Source organism: Cyanistes caeruleus, chromosome 5 (genome assembly GCF_971803275.1).
Source record: "Cyanistes caeruleus chromosome 5, bCyaCae1.hap1.1, whole genome shotgun sequence".
Taxonomy (NCBI): domain Eukaryota; kingdom Metazoa; phylum Chordata; class Aves; order Passeriformes; family Paridae; genus Cyanistes; species Cyanistes caeruleus.
This window is the reverse complement of record NC_141705.1, coordinates 1,405,127-1,425,143: the sequence shown is the minus strand read 5'-3', so window position 1 is coordinate 1,425,143 and position 20,017 is coordinate 1,405,127. Positions and strand designations below refer to the sequence as shown.

Sequence of the window (20,017 nt, the reverse complement as noted above, 5' to 3'; positions counted from 1 at the left end):
GTGAGCCCAGCCCAGCCTCCCCTCGGAGACACCCCACCGTGCGGGAAGCACTGGAGGCTGCTCCCTTTCCCCGTGGATCAGATAAGTCCTTGTGGGAATTTTGGCAGCGGAGCTCCGAAGATGAGCTTGGCTCCGCTCCAAACAGTTGGAAACACCTCCGAGGCAGGATTTGTCTGATAAGGGATCTCTGGCTTCCTCCTTCCCTCTGCCCCGGCACGTCCGTGGCTTTGCTGATCCTGTCACGCTCCTGCCCCGCAAGGTCAGCACCAAGGATGCGCTGGTGGAGCCGCCCGTGACCCCAAATCCGCGCGTGGCCGACAAACCCCGCGGGTCTGGACGGAGGCTGGAAAGGATCGTGGAATGGTTTGGGTTGGAAAGGACTTTAAATCCCATCCAGTCCCACCTGTGCCATGGGCAGGGATGCCTCCCACTATCCCAGGGTGCTCCAACCTGGCCTTGGACACTTCCAGAGATCCAGGGACAGCCACAGCAAATCTGGGAATTCCATCCCAGCCCCTCCCCACCCCTCCCAGCCAGGAGGCTTCCCAATACATAATCAGGAGATCATCCCTGGGAAACAGTTATGGATTTATATCAGAGAGGTACAAAGGATTGAGATAAAACTCATTTGGTCTGCTGGAGGTTTCAGGAGGACCTTGTTACACATCTCTGAGGTTTCTCACCATCCCTTGAGGTGAGCCGAGGTTTAAGGAGGGTCAAATGGCGTTCCCAAGGCAACGGCAGCAGAGCAAGTCCGAAGCCAGGGGAAAAGCCCTGTTTTTCTCTGTTTTTAAGGATCTGGAGGACCAAAACCCCCAGAAACCAAAGATCTGAGTGATGAATTCAGGGATCTGATAAACAAATCCCAAGTGCAATGGACGATCCAGAGGGATCCACCCCACACACCACTCCATAGATTCTCCTCGATATTCTCACTTGAAATGTAGGGTAAAGAGTGGATTTATTCCTTTTGAAGCTTTTACCACCTGAACTTTCTGACTTGGGGCTGGTAGGAGATTTGGGATGCCTCTGGAAGAGAAACTCTGAAGGAATCCAGCCGAAAGATCCCTAAAAGCTTTTAACGTATGGTAGAAGCATTTTTCTTCTCGTGCAAGAAAGGGACACTGGGATATTAATCACGGATTCCTGCAGCATCAATTACTGGGGTTGCAATGGTCAGGATCAAAATGAAGCAAAACCTGCCAGTCAAAACACTGAAAAACCTAAAATTCCTCCTGTCTCTCATCCTTCACGACGATCCGGAGCTACTCCAAGCTGACACCAGTGATTCCTCCAGGCTGTAATTCAGCAGCTCGCTCTGCAGCAAGGCCTCATTGCTTTGGAAAAACAGAATTTATTAGGAAGGCTCCCAGCCATCCACTCTTTGCCAACATCCAAACCGAGAGCAGATTCTGCAGGGAAAGGTCTGAAATTTTCTCTCTCCTGTGGGAAGCCGAGCTGGGACACAGGAAAGCTCATGGTTCGTGAGCTGCAGATCGGTGGGTCACAGGAAATTTGCCTTGTGGGGGGATTTTCTCCAGCGGATACCACGGAATGACTCTGGCTGTGGAATGAGTGTCCCTGGAGAGGCTCTGCCGGGCACAGATTGCACAGCTGGAGGGAAACAGGCGGGAAGTCCATCAAGAGGTGGACAGTGGGGTCTAAGAGGGTCCAGCTCCCATTTACCATCCAGCGTGGGGCAGCTGCCCCTGCCCATGGATGGAGACGATTTTGAGGTCCTTTCCAACCCAAACCAGGCCACGATTCCATGATTTCATGATACCATGAACACAAGACACCCAAAACTCAAGAGCCGAGGCTTCCCGTGCTGGTGCAGCCTTCTGGAAAAGCCAACGTGCTTGAGGTTGGGCTTGGAGAACTCTTTGCACGCAGTAAACACGAAGAAATTAGGGCAGGATGGGAGCAAGCAGATTGTAAATCCCAGCTCTGGTTTGCTCCCTGCTCATCACCCCTCACAAACGACCCTTTTCATTGCCACTAAAACCATTTGCCCAATTGTCAGCAGCAGCAGGAGACTCGTGGTGCGGAATTCCTGAAAAACCAGCAACAAGAACACGTCGACAGCAAGAGGCCTTTGGAAATCTGCATTTCTGGGAAGTTTCCACCCCGTAAACACCACGGGAGATCGATCGGGGCCCGGAATTCTTCTGCTTTCTGTTCTGACTTAGTTCTTGTGCCTGTGCCAGTTGACACAAGCGAGGGAGCGCGGGACAAGGGACAGGGACGTGGGGGTGCAATCCTGGAGCCACTTTGCTGCCCTGGGACTGGAGAAAATCCCTCCAGGAACAGCAGCTCTTGCTCAACGCACGCACAGCGTGCCCCGACACCTTCCTGGAAAGGCGCTAAAACCTCTTTTGTTCTTCACTGTCACCCTGATGTTACGAGAAATTAAAGCCAGGAGCAGTTTTAAACCCGAGAGGAGCATTTAAACCTGAGCTGAGACGAGCATTTCAACCCCTGCCACCTTGGAACGTGCTCGGGTTGCTCCTGAGGGATAAATCAGGAGTATTTTGGGGCTGGCTCGGGGCTGGGGATCCCCGCGGGCTCCAGGCAGGAGCTGTCACAAAGCCGCCCAGATGTCAGCTCTGCCACGGCCACCCTTCCAAGGGAGGATCCGCGGCGTGGCTGGCGGCCAGGTGGGGGAACAAAAGGCGCCTGCTGGGTTTTTCCTGCCGTTATTCAATCCTGGCTTAGCGGTCACGGCCGCCTTCGCCTCCTCGGCTCTCCGCTGACGGATGCTCCGCGCCCGGCCCCGCCACACGCGACGGGGTCTCACCTTCCTCGGGCTGCCTGTTCTCACCTCCGCGCTCCTGCGAGGCAGCCCAGGCCAAAATATAATGTTCCTTAGATTTGCCGGATGAGAGCGCGTTAACAGGCGGATCTTTCGAAACTTTCCCATTCTTCTGGTAATTTATTGATGAAAGGATTCCTCGTGGGTTAGGCAATATCCCCGCGGATGAAAGCCTGGCTTAGGTTCTCTCCTTTCTTCCCCCTCGGTAACGTACACCTCCTCTCAGAGGGCCCCTGATGAAAAATTCCCTGCCGGCCTGGCTGTGCTGCCAGCGGTGCTGCTGATGGATCGTGTTCCTCTCTACCTGCTCCGATTCATCAGGTTACAGCTCCAGCCTGCCAACAAAGCCTGGCCTCACACCTCAGCCCAGGCCCGAAATCCAACATCCCGGTCGGGCGAGGGCTGCCCCAGCTTGAAACCCAGCCTAGGAGCTGGGAGAGGCCTCTGCCATCACTTCAGGTGAAAAGAATCCTTCACTTGCTCCACCTCCCGCTTGTAAATCCCGTTTAAACTTCCAAACTGCCAGGGATGGAGCGGAGTGCCAGCCTGGGTGGTGGGAATGGAGATGGAGGAGCTCTGCTGCTCTAAAACACCATCAGCGTGTGAGCTGCTGGGCTGTAAAACCAGCACAAAGCTTCCCCTCCCGGCCCGGCAGCGCTGCCTGGAAGTTTAATTTCTGTTTTTAATGATCTGAGACACTCCTGAGTGAAAGCTGGGAGAGAAACACTCCTAAACACGTCACAAACGCAGCGCCTGGCCAGGCAAAGTTTATCACTGGGAGTAACTCTCATCTCACCAGAGGACAAGGCCCATCGATCTCCTCGGTGTTTAAACCCAGCTTAGTGGTCCTTAGGATTTTACTGCAGGGGAGTAAATCCTGGTTGTGAACTTGTCTGATGGAGCACTTCCATCACCCACTCACCCCGTGACCGACCAGGCAGCTCCAGCTGCGACCGAGTGTCACAAATCCACCTCCAAAGATGGTTTAAGACATTGGGAACAGGTCGGGTTTGCACCAAAAAATGGATCTGGGGGGTTTTAAAGTAAGGAACCGAGGTCACCGTTCCACCACAGGCACACAGACACAGACTGGGGTATGGATCATGTGGTTGGAATTGCTGGGTGCAGCTTTTTTCTAAATTTAATTCCAACCAAGGATGCCCCAGCCCTGGGGCCAAGAGCAGGAGGACGTGGAGCTGCTGGAGAGAGTCCAGAGGAGGCCCCGGAGCTGCTCCAGGGCTGGAGCCCCTCTGCTCTGGAGCCAGGCTGGGAGAGCTGGGAATGTTCCCCTGGAGAAGGGCAAAATGCAGGGAATGCTGAGAGTCCCTGCAGGGGCTCCAGGAGAGCTGGAGAGGGACTGGGGCCAAGGGCTGCAGGGCCAGGAGCCAGGGAATGGCTTCCAGTGGGAAAGGGGAGATTGGGCTGGGATCTTGGCAAGGAATTCCTGCCTGGGCTGCAATTCCCACATTTGCTGGGGCTGATCCTGGATCCCTGGGAGCACCCAAGGTCAGGCTGGACATTGGGATTGGATCCACCTGGGACAGTGGGAGCTGTCCCTGCCATGGATGGGGTGACACTGGATAAGCTTTTAGGATCCCAAAGTTTTTAGGATTCTGTTCAGTGCTGGTGCTGGGCTGGAAGGACACAACTAACCTTCTACCAGTTCCAGCTCTGCTCCATCCTCATCTTGTGCTCAAAGCAGAACCGATTGCTCAACTTCTCCTTCTTGGCTTAACCTTCACCAGACGACCAAATTCTGGTGAAATGAGGTAAGGGTTTCACCTGTGGGAACCACAGGCAACTTCTGCAGCCAAATTCCTCAGCAGAGCAGCTCCAGCGCCGTAATTGCGTTGTCACTCATCATCAATGTCACGGAGATTATTCAGCAATTAACACCAACTCCCGAGAATTGCAGCCCTGAGACAAAACCAGGGCGTCTGGAAAGGCAGAGATTTTTAACTCATTATTGCTTTTCCAACAAAACTCAGAGGCCACGAGGCTGGGGCTACAGTACTGAGACTCAAGCTCAAAAACTGAAATATGTTGTTGTAATTGTAATAATGATAATAATAAAAAAAAAAATAATAAAATCAATGATAATAATAATAATAATAATAATAATAATAATAATAATAATTTTTAAAAAATAGAACCAATAAGTAAGAACTACTCCATGCTTTGGATTTTCTCTGTAAGAAAACCAGGAATTTGTTAAGGAATTTTCTTGAGCAATGCTGGCAGGTCTGGAGCAGGGTTGAAACTCGCAGTTCACTGCTCACAGGTGAAAAAACCCGTTTTTTCCCATTTTTAGAGTTATCACCAAATTCAAATGTAGTGGTTGGCGAAACTGGCTTCCTTGTGGTATCTTCCTATCAATTGATGTGGCTGTGGAGGTTTTGGGGGCTTATTTTTAAATCTGAACCAGAAATCAACAGATGAGCTCGAATAGAAGCCTCAAATCCCACGAGGTAGGGCACACCCTGCAACAGCTCTACAAAAATCAAGGACAGAAGTTGCCAAGTATCATCCAACCCTTGAGCTTCCCAACTCCCAAAATGATCTGTGGAAATTCCCTTCCTTCCCTCTTCCAAGTACCGCTGGGAGAACTGTTGGAAATGAGGTTGGAGGAGGTTTCTCCACCATTTCTGCTGCTCCTCGGCTCCGCTGCGTGACCTGGGGTGGTCGTGGCTCTCTTCGCCCCAAACCCAGCGTGTCGCTTGCTGTGAATTACAGCTGGATTTCCATTTTCCCGAAATGCCCAGAAGTAACGGATTAACACCGGCCAGGATTCCCTGCAGGAGCAGAGATTCTCCGAAAAGCTCCAGCAATGAAAGGAATGCGCATGGAGCGACCGGGGGAGAAGAAGGAGCGACTTCAAAAAAAAAAGGGGGCCGTAACATCTGGCTTAGTTTAGCCTAAAGCTACGACCAAACCACAGTCGCCTCGGCTCCACCGGCACCGCGCTCGGGAAAAATCCCACAACTCTGGGATGACACTTGGGAGCCGAAGCGGCAGCGAGGAAATATCGCTTGATGAGGTGTCAAGGAGAACCGTCCTCGCCGAAACAGAATCGACGCACGGGGCTCGGATCCCCTGGGAACGTCATTCCACGGCAATTCCGGATGTTTCTGGTGAAGGTGAACGTGTTTGACGCCTGCAGAGACGTGGTCAAGCTCTGAGGTGTTTGGCTGAGAACCTCCAAGAGTCCCAGAAGTCCAAGGCCAAGAGGTTCCTCCGAAAATTCACATTCTCTGTCTCAGCGCTCCTTTTTTAACCCTTTCTTCCAGCGATTATATGGGAAAAACTCACAGGAAGCAGCTCCAACTGCCAACATTATCATGGAATCATGGAATGGGCTGGGTTTGAAGGGACCTGAAGGATCATCTTGACCCACCCCATTCCATGGACAGGGACACCTCCCACTGTCCCAAGCACCTCCAAGCCCCGATGTCCAACCCGGCCTTGGACACTGCCAGGGATCCAGGGGCAGCCACAGCAAATCTGGGAATTCCAGATTTTCCACCCTCCCAGCCAGGAATTCCCTCAATCTAAATCTCCACCCTTGCACCTTAAAGCCATTTCTTTTGTCCTTGGAGAAGTTCCTCTCATCTCCTTTCACACCCTGGAAGAGGCTGAAGGTCTCCCTGAAGCCTCCTCTCCTCCAGCCTAAGGATCCATGCCTTGGAAAACACTTCCCTGACTCAGGGCATTGAAGCCAGAGGAAAACAAGGCTGCTGAGGTTACCAGCAGCATGAGAGTTACACAAAACCACTTAAATTCATTCACTTTTAAGGCAAAACTCACTGCTTTAAAGGTCAGCTAAATGAGCTGGGGTTTAACTTAGTCCCAGACTAATTTGAGACATCATAAAAGTAAATTGAGGCTTCAGGACTAATTTTGGCAGGAGGAAAATGCTCCTGAGGTCGTCTCTCTCAAGATGCTGTTCACACCTTGAAAAGCGACGGGAAAACATCATTTAATATTGACAGATTTGATGATGTCACTATAAAAACGGCCAAAGTGACCCAAAGATGTTGATAAAGGCTCCAGCCCAGGCAGGATGAATGTGGCATTGTAGGGAAATTTGGGAAGCACAGGAGAGCTCCTCATTTCCCCGGCCACAGGCGAGGAAAGCCGGAGCAGAGCTGGAGGACGCGGGGTGGGAGACGTTATAAACAAATCCGCCAACCCATCCGGCACCTCTCCCGTGTTTTCAGCATGGCATTCCCAAGGGTGTTCGCTTCTCTGGAAGGCAGCCCGGTGGTGCTGCCCTTTCCCTGGAAAAACACCACGCTCCCGGGGTTGCTGGGATTCTTCCCAAGGCAAGAGGGTGGCAGGAGCGGTGTGACACTTTGTGTGAAGTGAGCTGTGCTGGGGTGGTGCTGGGAGGGCTCTGGGAGCCTCAGCGACCTCCCAGATCCGGCTTCTCCCTGATCCTGCTGGTGGCATCTGCAGCTGCCCAGTCCCGCATCAAAGCTCAACTCCCCGGAATCATGGAATGGTTTGGGAAGGAAGGGATCTTAAAGATGATTCAGTTCCTTCAATACCACCCCTGCCATGGCGGGGACAGCTCCCACCATCCCAGGCGGATCCAAACCCAATGTCCAGCCTGGCCTCGAGCATTCCCAGGGATCCAGGGGCAGCCCCAGCAAATCTGGGAATTGCAGCCCAGGCAGGAATTCCTTGCCAAGATCCCAGCCCAATCTCCCCTTTCCCACTGGAAGCCATTCCCTGGCTCCTGGCCCTGCAGCCCTTGGCCCCAGTCCCTCTCCAGCTCTCCTGGAGCCCCTGCAGGGACTCTCAGCATTCCCTGCATTTTGCCCTTCTCCAGGGGAACATTCCCAGCTCTCCCAGCCTGGCTCCAGAGCAGAGGGGCTCCAGAATCCTGGAATACCAGACTGGAAGCTCTTTCACCATGTTCCTGCCTTCTGCCACAGCTGCACCTGCAGCACCTCTGGAATTTGGGACAATTCCAGGGATACAGGGACAGCCACAGCTTCTCTGGGCACCCTGTGCCAGGACCTGCTCTCCCTTGAAACCAGGAATTCCTTCCCAAGGGTCGCTTGGGGCTCAGAGTTCCACAGGAGCCTCTCCAGAGGCAGCAGCACTTCCAAGGGATGGACTCATGTCCATGAAATCCAAATGCCATCACACACACAGCCATTTCCAGCCTTTCTGATGGAAGACAGATTTAAACTCCTGTGTCGGAGCCAGGCTGCTGCATCCAATCCTCCCCCACCCCTCAAAAAAAAAGCTGATTTCATTAAGAGATCCGATTGCAACCCTATCATTTACCCAAAATAAAAAAAAAAAAAATAAAAAAATCCCTTCAGCGTAATCTACTTAAAAACCAAAATCTCATTTGTAGGTTATTAGAGCTGCTCCCGTCTGTGACATCCGGGCACGGAGCTCCCAGGAATTTTGAGGAGTCAGAGCTGGTTTTAGCGGAGTGTTTGGCCGAGTTTCTCCTCAGCTGCCGTGGCAGCCGCAAACAGCTTCCCGAAAAGACAGTGGAAAATCTGGGAATAAAAACCCAAATAAAAGCGACGGCCCTAACGAGCTCTGTGCCGGTTTCAGGGCCGATCACTCAGCTCGTTGTCAGCTCCAGCTCCAGCCTCCATCCATCCGTGTGTTTTCCATTTATCCCAGGCTGACAGGAGCAATAATCCCGGCTCTGCTGCTGCTGCGTGCAAACCACCCACCGCACTTCAGGGGTTGTTGGCCATCAGCAGCCACAACGACCCCATTCCATCCCAAATTTTCAAGGATGTTTTAGAAGAGGAGTTTCCAGTCCCACGGGAGTTCACAAGGAGAAGTTTCACTCATTAAAAGGAAAAAAAAAAAACCCACCTTTTTTTTTTTACCCCCAATTACTGCTTGGCTTTCTCTCCATATCCACAAATATCCACAATTTTCACGGAGGGGAGAAGGAAACTGAGGCACGGGGAGTGCGGCCAAGCATGGAGCATCATTCCCGCCAGCTCCATCCTGATCCCGGGAGCCTGGATCCCATTAGTGGCTTTGGCAGGGTCCTCAGGCCGGGCTTTGCTCCGGGGACTGGAACACGGGACTTTCCTGCTCCACGCTTCACATTCCAGCCCCGCAGCGCTGCCACGGCCGGGTCGGGGATTTGGGAACGGTGAGCGATGGGAGAAACGGGATACCGGGAGAGGAGCAGCCTCTGCTCTCCAGAATTAATCATCAGGAACACCGGTAATTAATTTTTCATGAGCCTGGACCCGCAAGCCAGGTGGAATCTCATCCTTAGACGCTTCCTTGGGACAAGAAGGAAAAGCTTGGCCAGCCAGCAGGGTTGGAATGTTTTCCCAAACCTTTTCAACCCGAAGCCAAGAGAAATCTTCAAAACGACCCTCAGGAGCAGATGGATCCCACCCCTGGAGCAACCTGGGATAGCAGGAGGTGACCTTGGAGGCCTGGAATGAGATGAGCTTGAAGGTCCCTTCCAACCCAACCCGAGTTCCATGGTTCAGTGACAATCTGGGAAGGTGGAACTTTCTGATTTAAAAAATAAAATAAAATAAAATAAAATATAAAATATAAAATAAAATATAAAATATAAAATACAAAATAAAATAAAATAAAATATAAAATAAATATAAAATAAAATACAATAAAATACAATAAAAATAAAACAAAATATAAAATAAAAACAATAAAAATACAATAAAAATAAAACAAAATAAAATATAAAATATAAAATATAAAATATAAAATATAAAATATAAAATATAAAATAAAATAAAATAAAATAAAATAAAATAAAATAAAATAAAATAAAATAAAATAAAATAAAATAAAATTTAATAGTTAAAAAATTGTATTTTCAGGAACATGTTGGTCCCAAATGAAAAGCTGAAGTTTCTGAGGTTGATTTTTGGGACCTTCTAACCTAAAGGCAACTCCAGAGCAAAAAAAAGAAAGGCCCAGAACCTTCTCAAAGTGATCAGTGAAAACACAGGAAAAACAACAATTTCTCAGTGGGAAAAAAAGGTGGGAAAGGAGTCCAAAGAGATTGAGGAGGGTCTGGAAAAGGTCCTGAGGAACCTGGTCTGCCTTGGCCTTGAGTCCTGCTCAGGAGAGACGCTCCTTTGTGGCCAATACTCTTGGTGGCCAGCCTCTGGAATACTCTCTTTTCCCAAATAAATTGTTATTTCAGATATCCCACCCTAAGAATCTCATTGGATCTTGGATCTGTTTCATTCCTGCTGCTCAAGGAACTCCAGGGGTTGCAAATGGGATGGAATGAGGCAGGGATGAGCAAGGAAAGGAGAGATTTGGGGGAAAAATGTGGTAGGAAAGAGCAAGCAGATACGAACAGAGAAGGATGAGTCTGCTTGATCAAAGGTATTGGAATCTGCCTGGAATTGGGAAAATATCCCGGCACTCCCAACTAGAGTAGAAGCTAAATGCAGCTAAACATAAACCACCAAGACTTTAATTCATAACAAGGGCCAGATCCTGTCCAGAAGTTAAAAAAATCCCCGTCGCTGGCTCCATTTGGAAAATTCCCTCCCGGATTTTCCACTCCAGGTCTCCACCAGCATTGCTGGTGCTCATTGCCATCACATCCTGCCTTCCTCAGGACGCCGGAGCCGGGAAAACCTTCCCGGATATATTCCTGAGGGAATTCCTGCTGGAACCGGCATTCCATGTGTCCCACAGAAAGCAGCCCAAAGGGAACCCCGCTCCCGCGGGGGGCCGCCCTGCTGGGGTCCCTCCTGCCCTCCCAGGTTGGAGCAGGTCTCCGATTCTGATTAAAGGAGAATTGAAAGGTTGATTTAAGGGAAAACCACCCTAAATGATTTAAATTCTGCAAACAGATTCCCACAGGGAATCCGAAGGAGGTTCCCAACCCTGGATCCAAATGGTTTCCACTCCTGGCGGGTTGTGCCAACACTTGGCTCCTGTCCCTCAGGCCGACCTTTAACGAGGCATCAGCAATCCCAGAGCTGCAATTCCACACTCAATTCCTGCCCAGACTCCCCTCCCTGCTCCAGCCAGACCTGGAGCGTGAATCCCGTCACCCCGAGCTCCGGGTGGGAACTCCCACACTCCATGGGGAAGGAGAAATCCCAGGAGAAATCCCCCTGCTCTTCGCCTGAAGTGTCAAGCAAAAAACCTCCTGCAGGAATTTCCTTCCCTTTCCTGTCCGTGTCTCACCTGGGGATGAGATCTGAAACTTCAGGGCGAGCAATAATTGACATTATTCCCCAAAATCCTGCAGTGGTTGGATTGGCTCCACAGCCTCAAAATGCACGGGAAGATTCCCTGACTCCCTGTCCTGCTCCCGAGCCCCAGACTGGGATCTGGGATGCCCAGAGAAAAATGAAGCAAATCCAACTCGTGTCAGTCAACAACCAGAGCCAAACGAGTGCGGAACGTGAGGATTCCCTTGGAGCAGAGAATCTCACAGGAGAAACGAGGAATTCCAATCAAACCGTTCCCAGTTCACATTTTCACCTCCCATTTCTGTCCTGTTTCACTTCTCCAGGCAAGGAGGCAATTCAGCCTTGGAAGATACAGAGCTGGAGCTTCAGCAAACCAGAAAAAATCCATGGAATCATGGAATCATGGAATGGTTTGGGCTGGAAGAGACCCTCGAGATCATCCTGATCCCACAAGCAGGAACATCTCTCACAGTCCCAGATCCAAGCCCCAGTGCCCAACCTGGCCTTGGGATCCAGGGGCAGCCGGAGGAAATCTGGGAATTGCAGCCCAGGCAGGAATTCCTTGCCAAGATCCCAGCCCAATCTCCCCTTTCCCACTGGAAGCCATTCCCTGGCTCCTGGCCCTGCAGCCCTTGGCCCCAGTCCCTCTCCAGCTCTCCTGGAGCCCCTGCAGGCTCTGCAAGAGGATCTGAGCTCTCCCTGGGTTTTTCCCTTCTCCAGGTGAGCATTCCCAGCATTCCCATTGGGAAGTGGGGACTGAGCTGCTGACGGGGAGTAAATTACAGCCCTGCACGGACTCTGCTTCCTCCAGTCTCCCCTTCTCCCATTATATCCTGATTTTCTGGGCTATTTTTTACTCCTGGCCCTGCCTAACGAGCTGCTGACTGCCTTGGCCACCTCCAAGCCGTGACAGATGGCTCCACACGCTGCCGTTAATGTGCTGGAAAACACCCCTGGATGGATCCAGCCCTTCTCGACCCCAGCACGGAGCTCCGGGGAGCCTTCCCGGAGTGGGTCTCATTTCACTGCCTTGTGCCTTTCCCCACTATTTATATCCTAAGCGTGATCAGATGAGAGCAGGAATATAAAAAATATTCTTTCCACAGCCCATGACATCACCTTTTCCTCTTGGAAAAGTCGGTAACTCCATACATTTTCATGCATGCAGCCCCACACGGGCTCTGCTCTCCCCTTACAGCAGCAGAACATTCCCGTCCATGAAAATTAAAGGATAATCTATAGGAAAAATGTGCTACTGGAGAGAAATTTGTGCTGGAGGCTTCTCTGCTTTCTATTAAGGGCCCTTTGGAAGGAGTTTCGAGTGGCTGAAAGGCAGAGGGGTAATTAAATGGCCTAAATTATGGCTTTAAACAGACAGAGGGCAGGGTTGGATGGGATTTTGGGAAGGAATTCCTCCCTGTGAGGGTGCCGAGGTCCTGGTGGAGAGGTTGTGAACTCCTCACCCCTGCAAGTGTCCGAGGCCAGGCTGGACAGGGCTTGGAGCAGCCCGGGATAGCGGGAGGTGTCCCTGCCCGTGGCAGGCTTAGTGGGGATGGAATGCAAGGTCCTTTCCATCCCAATCCATCTGGGATTCCGAGTTCCACAGGGATCAAACAGAAGCCGAATTTCCCCCAGACTCATCCCATGAACCTGCTGCCACAGCCAGCCAGAGGGACGAGGTTTGACAGCCGCTCCGGACCTCTGTCGCTCCAAACACCAATTCCCACCTCCATCGGGGCCGGAGGGAAAGGAGCATGAACTCGGGGTGACCTCCAAGAAATCCCTGAACCTAAAAATATGACAGACAAACTGTTTCCACTGAGAGCTGCTATATAAAACCACCCCGGCTGAAAACTCCTCTGGAGCTAACCTCAAACACGAGGCGCATTCCAGCCTTGCTGTTTTCCTCTGGCATCCCGGAATGTTCGTCTCCAGGACAGAACTGGCTGTTCAAACGAGCCCCTGCTCCTGCAGAAGTGATTGTTTTCAAACACTTTGGAAAAGCAATCCCGCACAGGGGCTGCATTCCAGGCAGGATTCCCTCCCCCCTCCAGGTTTTAAGCATTAAGAGGAGCAGAGCAAGAACAGACTTTGTCCACTTCGCTTCCAAGCCGCCGCAAATTAGAGGGAGAAAAGAAATTTTTTGGTTTCTTTACAGCACGGAGGGTCACAGAATCGTTTAGGTTGGAAAAGATATTCAAGATCATGGAATGGTTTGGGGTTTTAAAGATGATCCAGTGCCATCCTGGCATGGGCAGGGACACTCCCGCTATCCCAGGGGACTCCGAGCTCCAGTGTCCAACCCGGTCTTGGGCATTCCCAGGGATCCAGGGGCAGCCCCAGCAAATCTGGGAATTCCATCCCAGCCCCTCCTCACCCTCCCAGACAGGAATTCCTTCCCAAGATCCCACCTAAACCTCTCCTCTTTTCCTTTCAAACACTGCCCCCGAGTCCTGCCCATGCCTGGAGTCTCTCCCTTTCCTTGGAATCCGCTTTGGGCTGCCCGGAGCCCTCTCCAACCCCAACCCGGAGCGGTCCAGCCACGAATTCCTGACCCTCGCATCCCCCAGAGGCCGAGAACGGCTCAGGATGAGAACAACCCGAGGCTCTTGCAGCAAGGTTTGGGTTCCCCGCGCGGTTTGGAGCCGTGACTCAGGGCCAGGGACTATTTCTGGTCACGGGCACAAGGCGGCAGGGCCCGGAGTGCTCAGATTCGCTTGATGTGCACAACAAAAGATCCCAATCTCCCGTGGCTGTCAGTGCCCATCCCCACCTCGTTTCCCCATCAGCAGCCCTCATGTCAGCAGCCAAATTAAGGGATTACAGCCTGGAACATTTAACGAGATTAGATCGGGGGAGTGTTTGCTCTTCCACCGAGGCTGCGAACAGGAGGATGGGGAGATGCCAACAGCCTCGGTCACACCTACAGCTCCTGCCCTGTCTGTCTGTCTGTCTGTCTGACACCACGCGAGACAAAAGCCAGACTTTGTTTTATGGTGTTCAGCACATCAGGCTCCAGCCCGTGCTGAAAACACACACGGGGCTTTAAAAAAAAACATTCACGTATCTGCGGCAACCGGAATTTCCAAGGCCAGGAGCTCCCAGCCCCACCCCAGCCCAGCACCCAGCACTTCATGGGATCACAGAAGGGTTTGAGCTGGAAAAGTCCACTCCACCAGGCTGCTCCAAGCTCATCCAAGCTGGCCTGGACTCGCGGGAAGATCCCAAATAAAAGTCCCAAACGAAAATCACGGGAATTAAAGTGCTGCTCACAAGAGCTCTCACCCCAAAACACACAAAACTCCCGATTAAGCACCACAAACAAAAGCTCTGTCTGGCCAAACCAAGCCCAAATTTTGACCAGTTAATCAGAAAAGACATGAAGGGAGCCAGGGAGCTGAATTATCCCATTTAGGAAACTTGGGGTTTGCTCAAGCGAGAGGAAGGCTCGGGGTGACTCACAGGACCCAACCGCTGCCATCCCCGCGGATTATCCAGAAAACACGAGCTGGGTCAAGGAAGTTGGGCCATTTAACACCAACTATTCCAGTATTTATTTATTTTTTCTTTTGTGGGCCAGTTAACACCAGCTATTCCAATATTTATTTGTTTTTTGTAAGTCAGAGCTGGTGCACAGCCCTCAGCGCTGGGACTGAATTCCCGCAGCAGCGTTTCCAAACTTCGGCCAAAACAGCTCCAATGTCTCCTCAAAACCTTCCTCCCTCGGACATCCCATGGATGGGAATCCGGGAATAAACATCAGGATCTCCCTTTCATTCCTGCACCAAATCCACGAGGTTCTGCTTTTCCCAGGGTCTGCAGCACTTTTGGGACTCGTTTGGCTTCAAAGCAAGAAAGTTCTCGAAGCAATGAAAAGCTCATCCAGCACTCTGCTGAGAGTCGGAGTCACAACTGCTCTGGAGAAGGGAAAACTTGGGAGTTTCCTCTCTCTGGGATGGGATTAGTGAGGGAACTGTTGGATTATGGAATCATGGAACGCTTTGGGATGGAAGGGACATGAAAATCACCTCATTCCCACCCCATTCCATGGGCAGGGACACCTCTGCTGTACCAGCTGGATCCAATCCCAATGTCCAGCCTGGCCTTGGGCACTGCCAGGGATCCAGGGACACCCACAGAAAATCTGGGAATTCCAGCCCAGCCCCTCCCCACCCTCCCAGCCAGGAATTCCTTCCCAAAATCCTATCCCATGCCTGCCCTCAGGTGCTCCTGGGGCTCCAGCCCCTTCCCGATCCTCTCTCCCTCTGCATTTCCTGGGCAGTCCAGGGAGTCCTCCTGCTCCCAAGGAACGTGTTCTCCCTCTGCTCAGCCTCACAGCTGGACCTTCACCCCGATCCCCCAGCAAATCCCCCAGCAGCCAGCGCCCCCTCCCCGCCCCACCTTCATCAATTAAATCTGGCCCGATGATCCCAGAGGTCTTTTCCAACCTAAATGATTCCATGGTTCTGCAATTAAAGCCCATTAGGCTAATTGCTCTCTTCCTCCCCGTGCACCCAGCACATGGAGCCCTCCTGGCACTGGGCTGGTCCCACCATGGAGCTGATCGGGATACGCAGGAAAATGGGAATAATGAGGGTGCTTGTGCCAATATTTGGTTCAAACTGCACTCAGGATTTCTAATTTTGTTAAATCTGCGATGCTTTGGTAAATTTGTTCCATTTCCAGGATGAAGCGTTGGGTTTATCAAAGGGCAGGATACAAAGTCAATCCGAAGGACAGAAGCTCAGTCCAGGATATTCCTGGCTGGCTCATTTTGGGTGTGAAGAATCCCAGAATCATGGAATTACTGAGGCTGGAAAAGTCCTCTCAGGTCACTGGCACTCAGCACTGCCCCAGTTCCCCAAGTGCCACATCCACAGAGCTTTGAAATCCTCCAGGGACGGGGACTCCACCCCTGTGCCAGGGCTGGAAAACCCTTTCCGTTAAGAAATTCTCCCTAATATCCAAGAGGAATGGGACATTCAGGTTCCTGGCACAGCCTGAGGCCGTTTCCTCTTGTCCCTCCCCACCTGCCTGTATCCCCTCCACCCGCACAGGAAAGGCCTTTTGGAGACCCAATTCCCAAATCCCAACTCCCTGGGATGGCAGAAGCACATTTAAAGCTGGGAAGTGAAGCTGTTTCAGCACAGCTGGACTGGAACAAACCCCACCTCAGCTCCCGTCCTTCCCTCGGGACAGGCAGATGTGGACACACATCCGATTACCCACCCGTCACTCACCGCCGCCGGCTCCGCTCCCCCAGCCCAGCGGCTGGCACCGATTCCGGCACCGAAAAGCTTCCACCAGCTGCTGCTCCAGCGGGATGCAAATCCCCTGAAAGCCCCTGTCCCATCCACTCATCCTTTGTGGACAGCTGGGACACCTCCGGGCTTCTCCGACAGCAACATCGGCACACCTGGGCGATCACGGGATCTGGGATCACGGGACCCTCTGGGCTGGAAAAGCTCTCCGAGATCGAGCCCAGCTCTTCCCCGGCACTGCCCAGGCCACCACTGGCCGTGTCCCCAAGTGCCACATCCGCAGGGCTTTGAAATGGAATGGAGACTCCACCACTGCCCTTGGAAGTTTTGTTTTAATGCTTGACAACTCTTTCTCCTAGAGGAATTCTGCAGGAAATCTGCACTTAAGCACTGGAATAGATTTAGAGCCAGAGCACAAAACTTCCCGCTCGCACCAGATCAACCTCGGAACTCTCCCAGCAGACCCAGACTAAAAATAACCCATTTATACATTTAACGGCGGCTAAACCAAGCCCACGCACCCTGGAATCGGCAGAACCTCCAGGAATGGAAATGACCATTTTTATCCCAGGATGGAGGGGAGTTAATTAATTGAAAAACCATCCTGTGATTCCGTGAGTCCAACAGGAGGGTTGGAATCGATCCCGGCGCGATGTTCCTGGCTATACAGTGCCACCTTGCTGTCAACCCATCAATGAAATGACATCTGGGAAGGGCAGCTGCTGCTGGGTGGGATGTGCAGCACCTTCACCTCGAGTGACCTGGGAATTCTGGGCTGGAATGCAGCATTAAAATCACCTTAATCCCAATTCTTACCCTATCCCAAGTGCTCTGCTCTCTGATGGATTCTCCCACAGCTCCACATCATCATTCCCACGGTTTCTCTTCACCCCTTAAGGCACGGAGAGGTTGAGCTCCCTCTTCTCTGCCCCATCCCCATCAGTCCCCTGCCCTTCCTCAGTGACCTTATCTCATCGATTTCCCTCCTAATCCACCTGTCCAGCGCTCCGTAAACCCCGCTCAATATTTGTTCTCCTTGAATCCAGCGGGAAAAAAAATCAATGGGAGACTCTGAGAACAGATTGCTCTGGGATTGTGTGTCCAGGAGGGAATTAATCCCTCATTCCTGAGGGACACGGGGGCCCAAGGCCTGGCAATCAAAGTCACCTTGATGGGAAAGAAGAGCCCCAGCAGTGCTGTCCCTCCTCCCATGGTGTTATCCCAGGAAGTTGACTCCTTGGCTGGCTTTTCCAAGGTTCTCCAGGAGCTAAAGTTTCCCTGCTCTGAAACGATCCAGCTGCCCTCGAGAGGTCACGAGGAGAAGAATGACAGGGATGCTCTGGGATAAAGTTTCCCTACGGCTTCAAAGGCACGAGAGCTCCGCACAACTTCCCTGACCACCCACCGCCATCCGGCCGGGGGATCCCATTCCAGGGAAACCCGGCAAGGCTTCCCCGCAGCTCCCAGCGGGGAAGCCTCACATGGCACCAGGTGAAGGCTGGATGAATGAAAGGCAGCTCCATAAAAGCTCCTTTATGGACAGCTCCTCCTCGTCCCCCGGGAGCGGCAGCGCCCGGATCACCGGAGCGGGTTTGGTTTCCCAGCTGGAGCGGTGGAGGTGAAGGGCACCCACCTCTGGCACTCTCTGTTCCTGCCCCAATCCGCAGGATAAAGGGAAATGTGGGCCCTGCAACCCCCAGTGGTGTCTGTTTTCCCGGCTGGATGAGCGACTGCAATTACAGGGAAGGAATCTTGGGAAGGAGAACCCAGCTCCCGCAGCACGGCCCCGCTCCAGGGAGGATGGATCAGCCAGAGGGTGCTCAGGAGGAGCCAGAGGCTCCAGCTGAGTCTTGGAGGAATAAAACCCAATGGAAAACACGTTCCTGGCCCAGTGCAGGGTCCCCTGGGATGAGGTTCTCCATGGAGTCCCTGGGAGTGGCTCCTTGTTTTGCCATAAAACTCCACCAGACCAGGCTGGAGTCACTCCCCACCCCTGGAAGTGTCCAAGGCCAGGTCGGAGCACCCTGGGATAGTGGGAGGTGTCCCTGCCCATGGCAGGGGGGTTGGAATGAGAGGATCTTCGGGGTCCCTTCCGATCCAAACCATTCCCTGATTCCATGATTCATGTGGGGAAGGTGTCTCCTGCCTCACCACCTCCCGCTCCCCATATCCATCCCCGCCCCGTGCCCTGCCCACACGGCATCCTGAGGAATCCAGCACCCAACCACGAGGTCCCAAACCCTGCTCCTCGCTCTCCAGCTCCTCATTTCCTCCCTTTATTCCCTTTGTCTGAAAGGCTCCCAGTGACAGAGGATTTGATTGTTTGCTTTTATTGTTCCAGAGGGCCGAGTGTCGACAGGCTCCACAATTCCCAGCGCCCAGAAACCCCGGCAGCTCTCCCCGCCACCCACAAGTGCTAACAGGACATGTTTGCACTCCGGGCTTTTTGGGTTTTTTGGGTTGTTTGGAGGCTCTGGGGAGCATCCAGGCACTTTAAAGTCCTCCCCATGCCACTGCATCCTTCCTGGATGGAGAGGGATGGCTCCGGAGCCTGAGCAGCCGAAGGGGACGGGGATCGTGTGATTTTAATGGGATTGAACCACAAAACGGGATTGAACCACGGAAGGCTGGGTTTAAAGCAACACTAAGACCAGCTTAAACCCACCAAGTCAGGAAAAATCAGAGTTAAGGCTCTAAATCTGCTCTGAGCTCCTGCTTTTGCGTTTCCTGCCCTCTTCCCGTCCCTTTTCCGCAGAGCACAGCAAGAGGCGGCTTGGATTTCCAGCCCAAACTTTGGAGGATCCTTCCTTTGTGAGTCAGACAGTTAACACTGATTTAAAAACAAATAAACCACTCCACGTGCCCTTCTCCAACATTGTTGGGATTTGGGCACTGACAAAACAACAAAAAAGTGCCCTGAGCCTGGCAAGGAAGAAACGGAGTGGTTTGGCCAAGCCTCTGGAATGTTCTTCCTGGAGCGCCAGGCTGGCCGCAGCCCGAGGGATCCCTGCTGGCTCCCCGGGCAGTGTCTGCCCAGCAATCCACGGCTGAGCACGTGGATCCACGGGGAGATGCGGTGGAGGGAGGAAAAATGGATTTACAGATCATCTCTGATGGGTCTCCAGAGTGGAACGGCGTTCCTGATGGGAATTCCGGGAAGGGTGAGCAGCCCCAGAGGCATGGGACACCTGGAAGAGCAGGGCCATGGGTTGGAGCTCAGCCTGAACTTCAAGAGGCCCCAAAAGAGTTCCCTAATCATCTCTCGCTACTTCTCAGATGCCTCCCAACTGCCCTGGGACAGATTTTGACCCATATCCAGTTGGTTTTCCAGGGAAAACACCTCACTGTGATGTCACCAAGGATCAGGTGATACTGGGAGCAGGAAATAAAGCCAGAAAAGGGCCCCTCATTGAACATCTGCCCGCTTGGGTTTGATAATTTTGGTTTCCCTCCGTCTTCTTTCCATTTCTCCCCCTCTCCCAAGTGTTTTTAGGGAGCCATGGGGTGAGAGAGGGATGGATGGAGACAATACATCCATGGGGAATGGACATTCCATGGGGAATTGTCCCTTCTCCCAAGCAAAAAGCAACAGGAAAAGAGGAAACTGTCTCAAGCTGTGCCACGGGAGGTTGAGGTTGGCTTAGGGAAATTAGGGAAGATTTCTTCCTGGAAAGGACTGTCCAGCCCTCTAACTCAATAAATCTGTAACTTCACAGGTTTTTCAAAGGTAAATTAACTCCAATTACGGATTGAGA

The 20,017-nt window shown here is 52.2% G+C and overlaps 1 protein-coding gene across 9 annotated transcripts in view; it reads right to left on the bottom strand.

Moving 5' to 3' along the window:
• The window catches only part of EXOC6B (exocyst complex component 6B), a 270,625-nt gene that overhangs the window by 43,491 nt on the left and 207,117 nt on the right, over nucleotides 1-20,017 (bottom strand). For 2 of the 9 annotated variants that reach the window (XM_086891662.1, XM_086891665.1), the window contains one exon: nucleotides 14,524-14,918. The exons of 5 other annotated variants lie outside the window; for them this stretch is intronic. In XM_086891662.1, coding sequence (XP_086747788.1) covers nucleotides 14,880-14,918 — 39 coding nt within the window. In that variant the 3' untranslated portion in view covers nucleotides 14,524-14,879. Of the gene's footprint in view, nucleotides 1-14,523; nucleotides 14,919-18,577; nucleotides 19,451-20,017 lie in introns of those variants that run through there. 2 more of the 9 variants (XM_086891663.1, XM_086891664.1) reach the window with 2 other exon arrangements.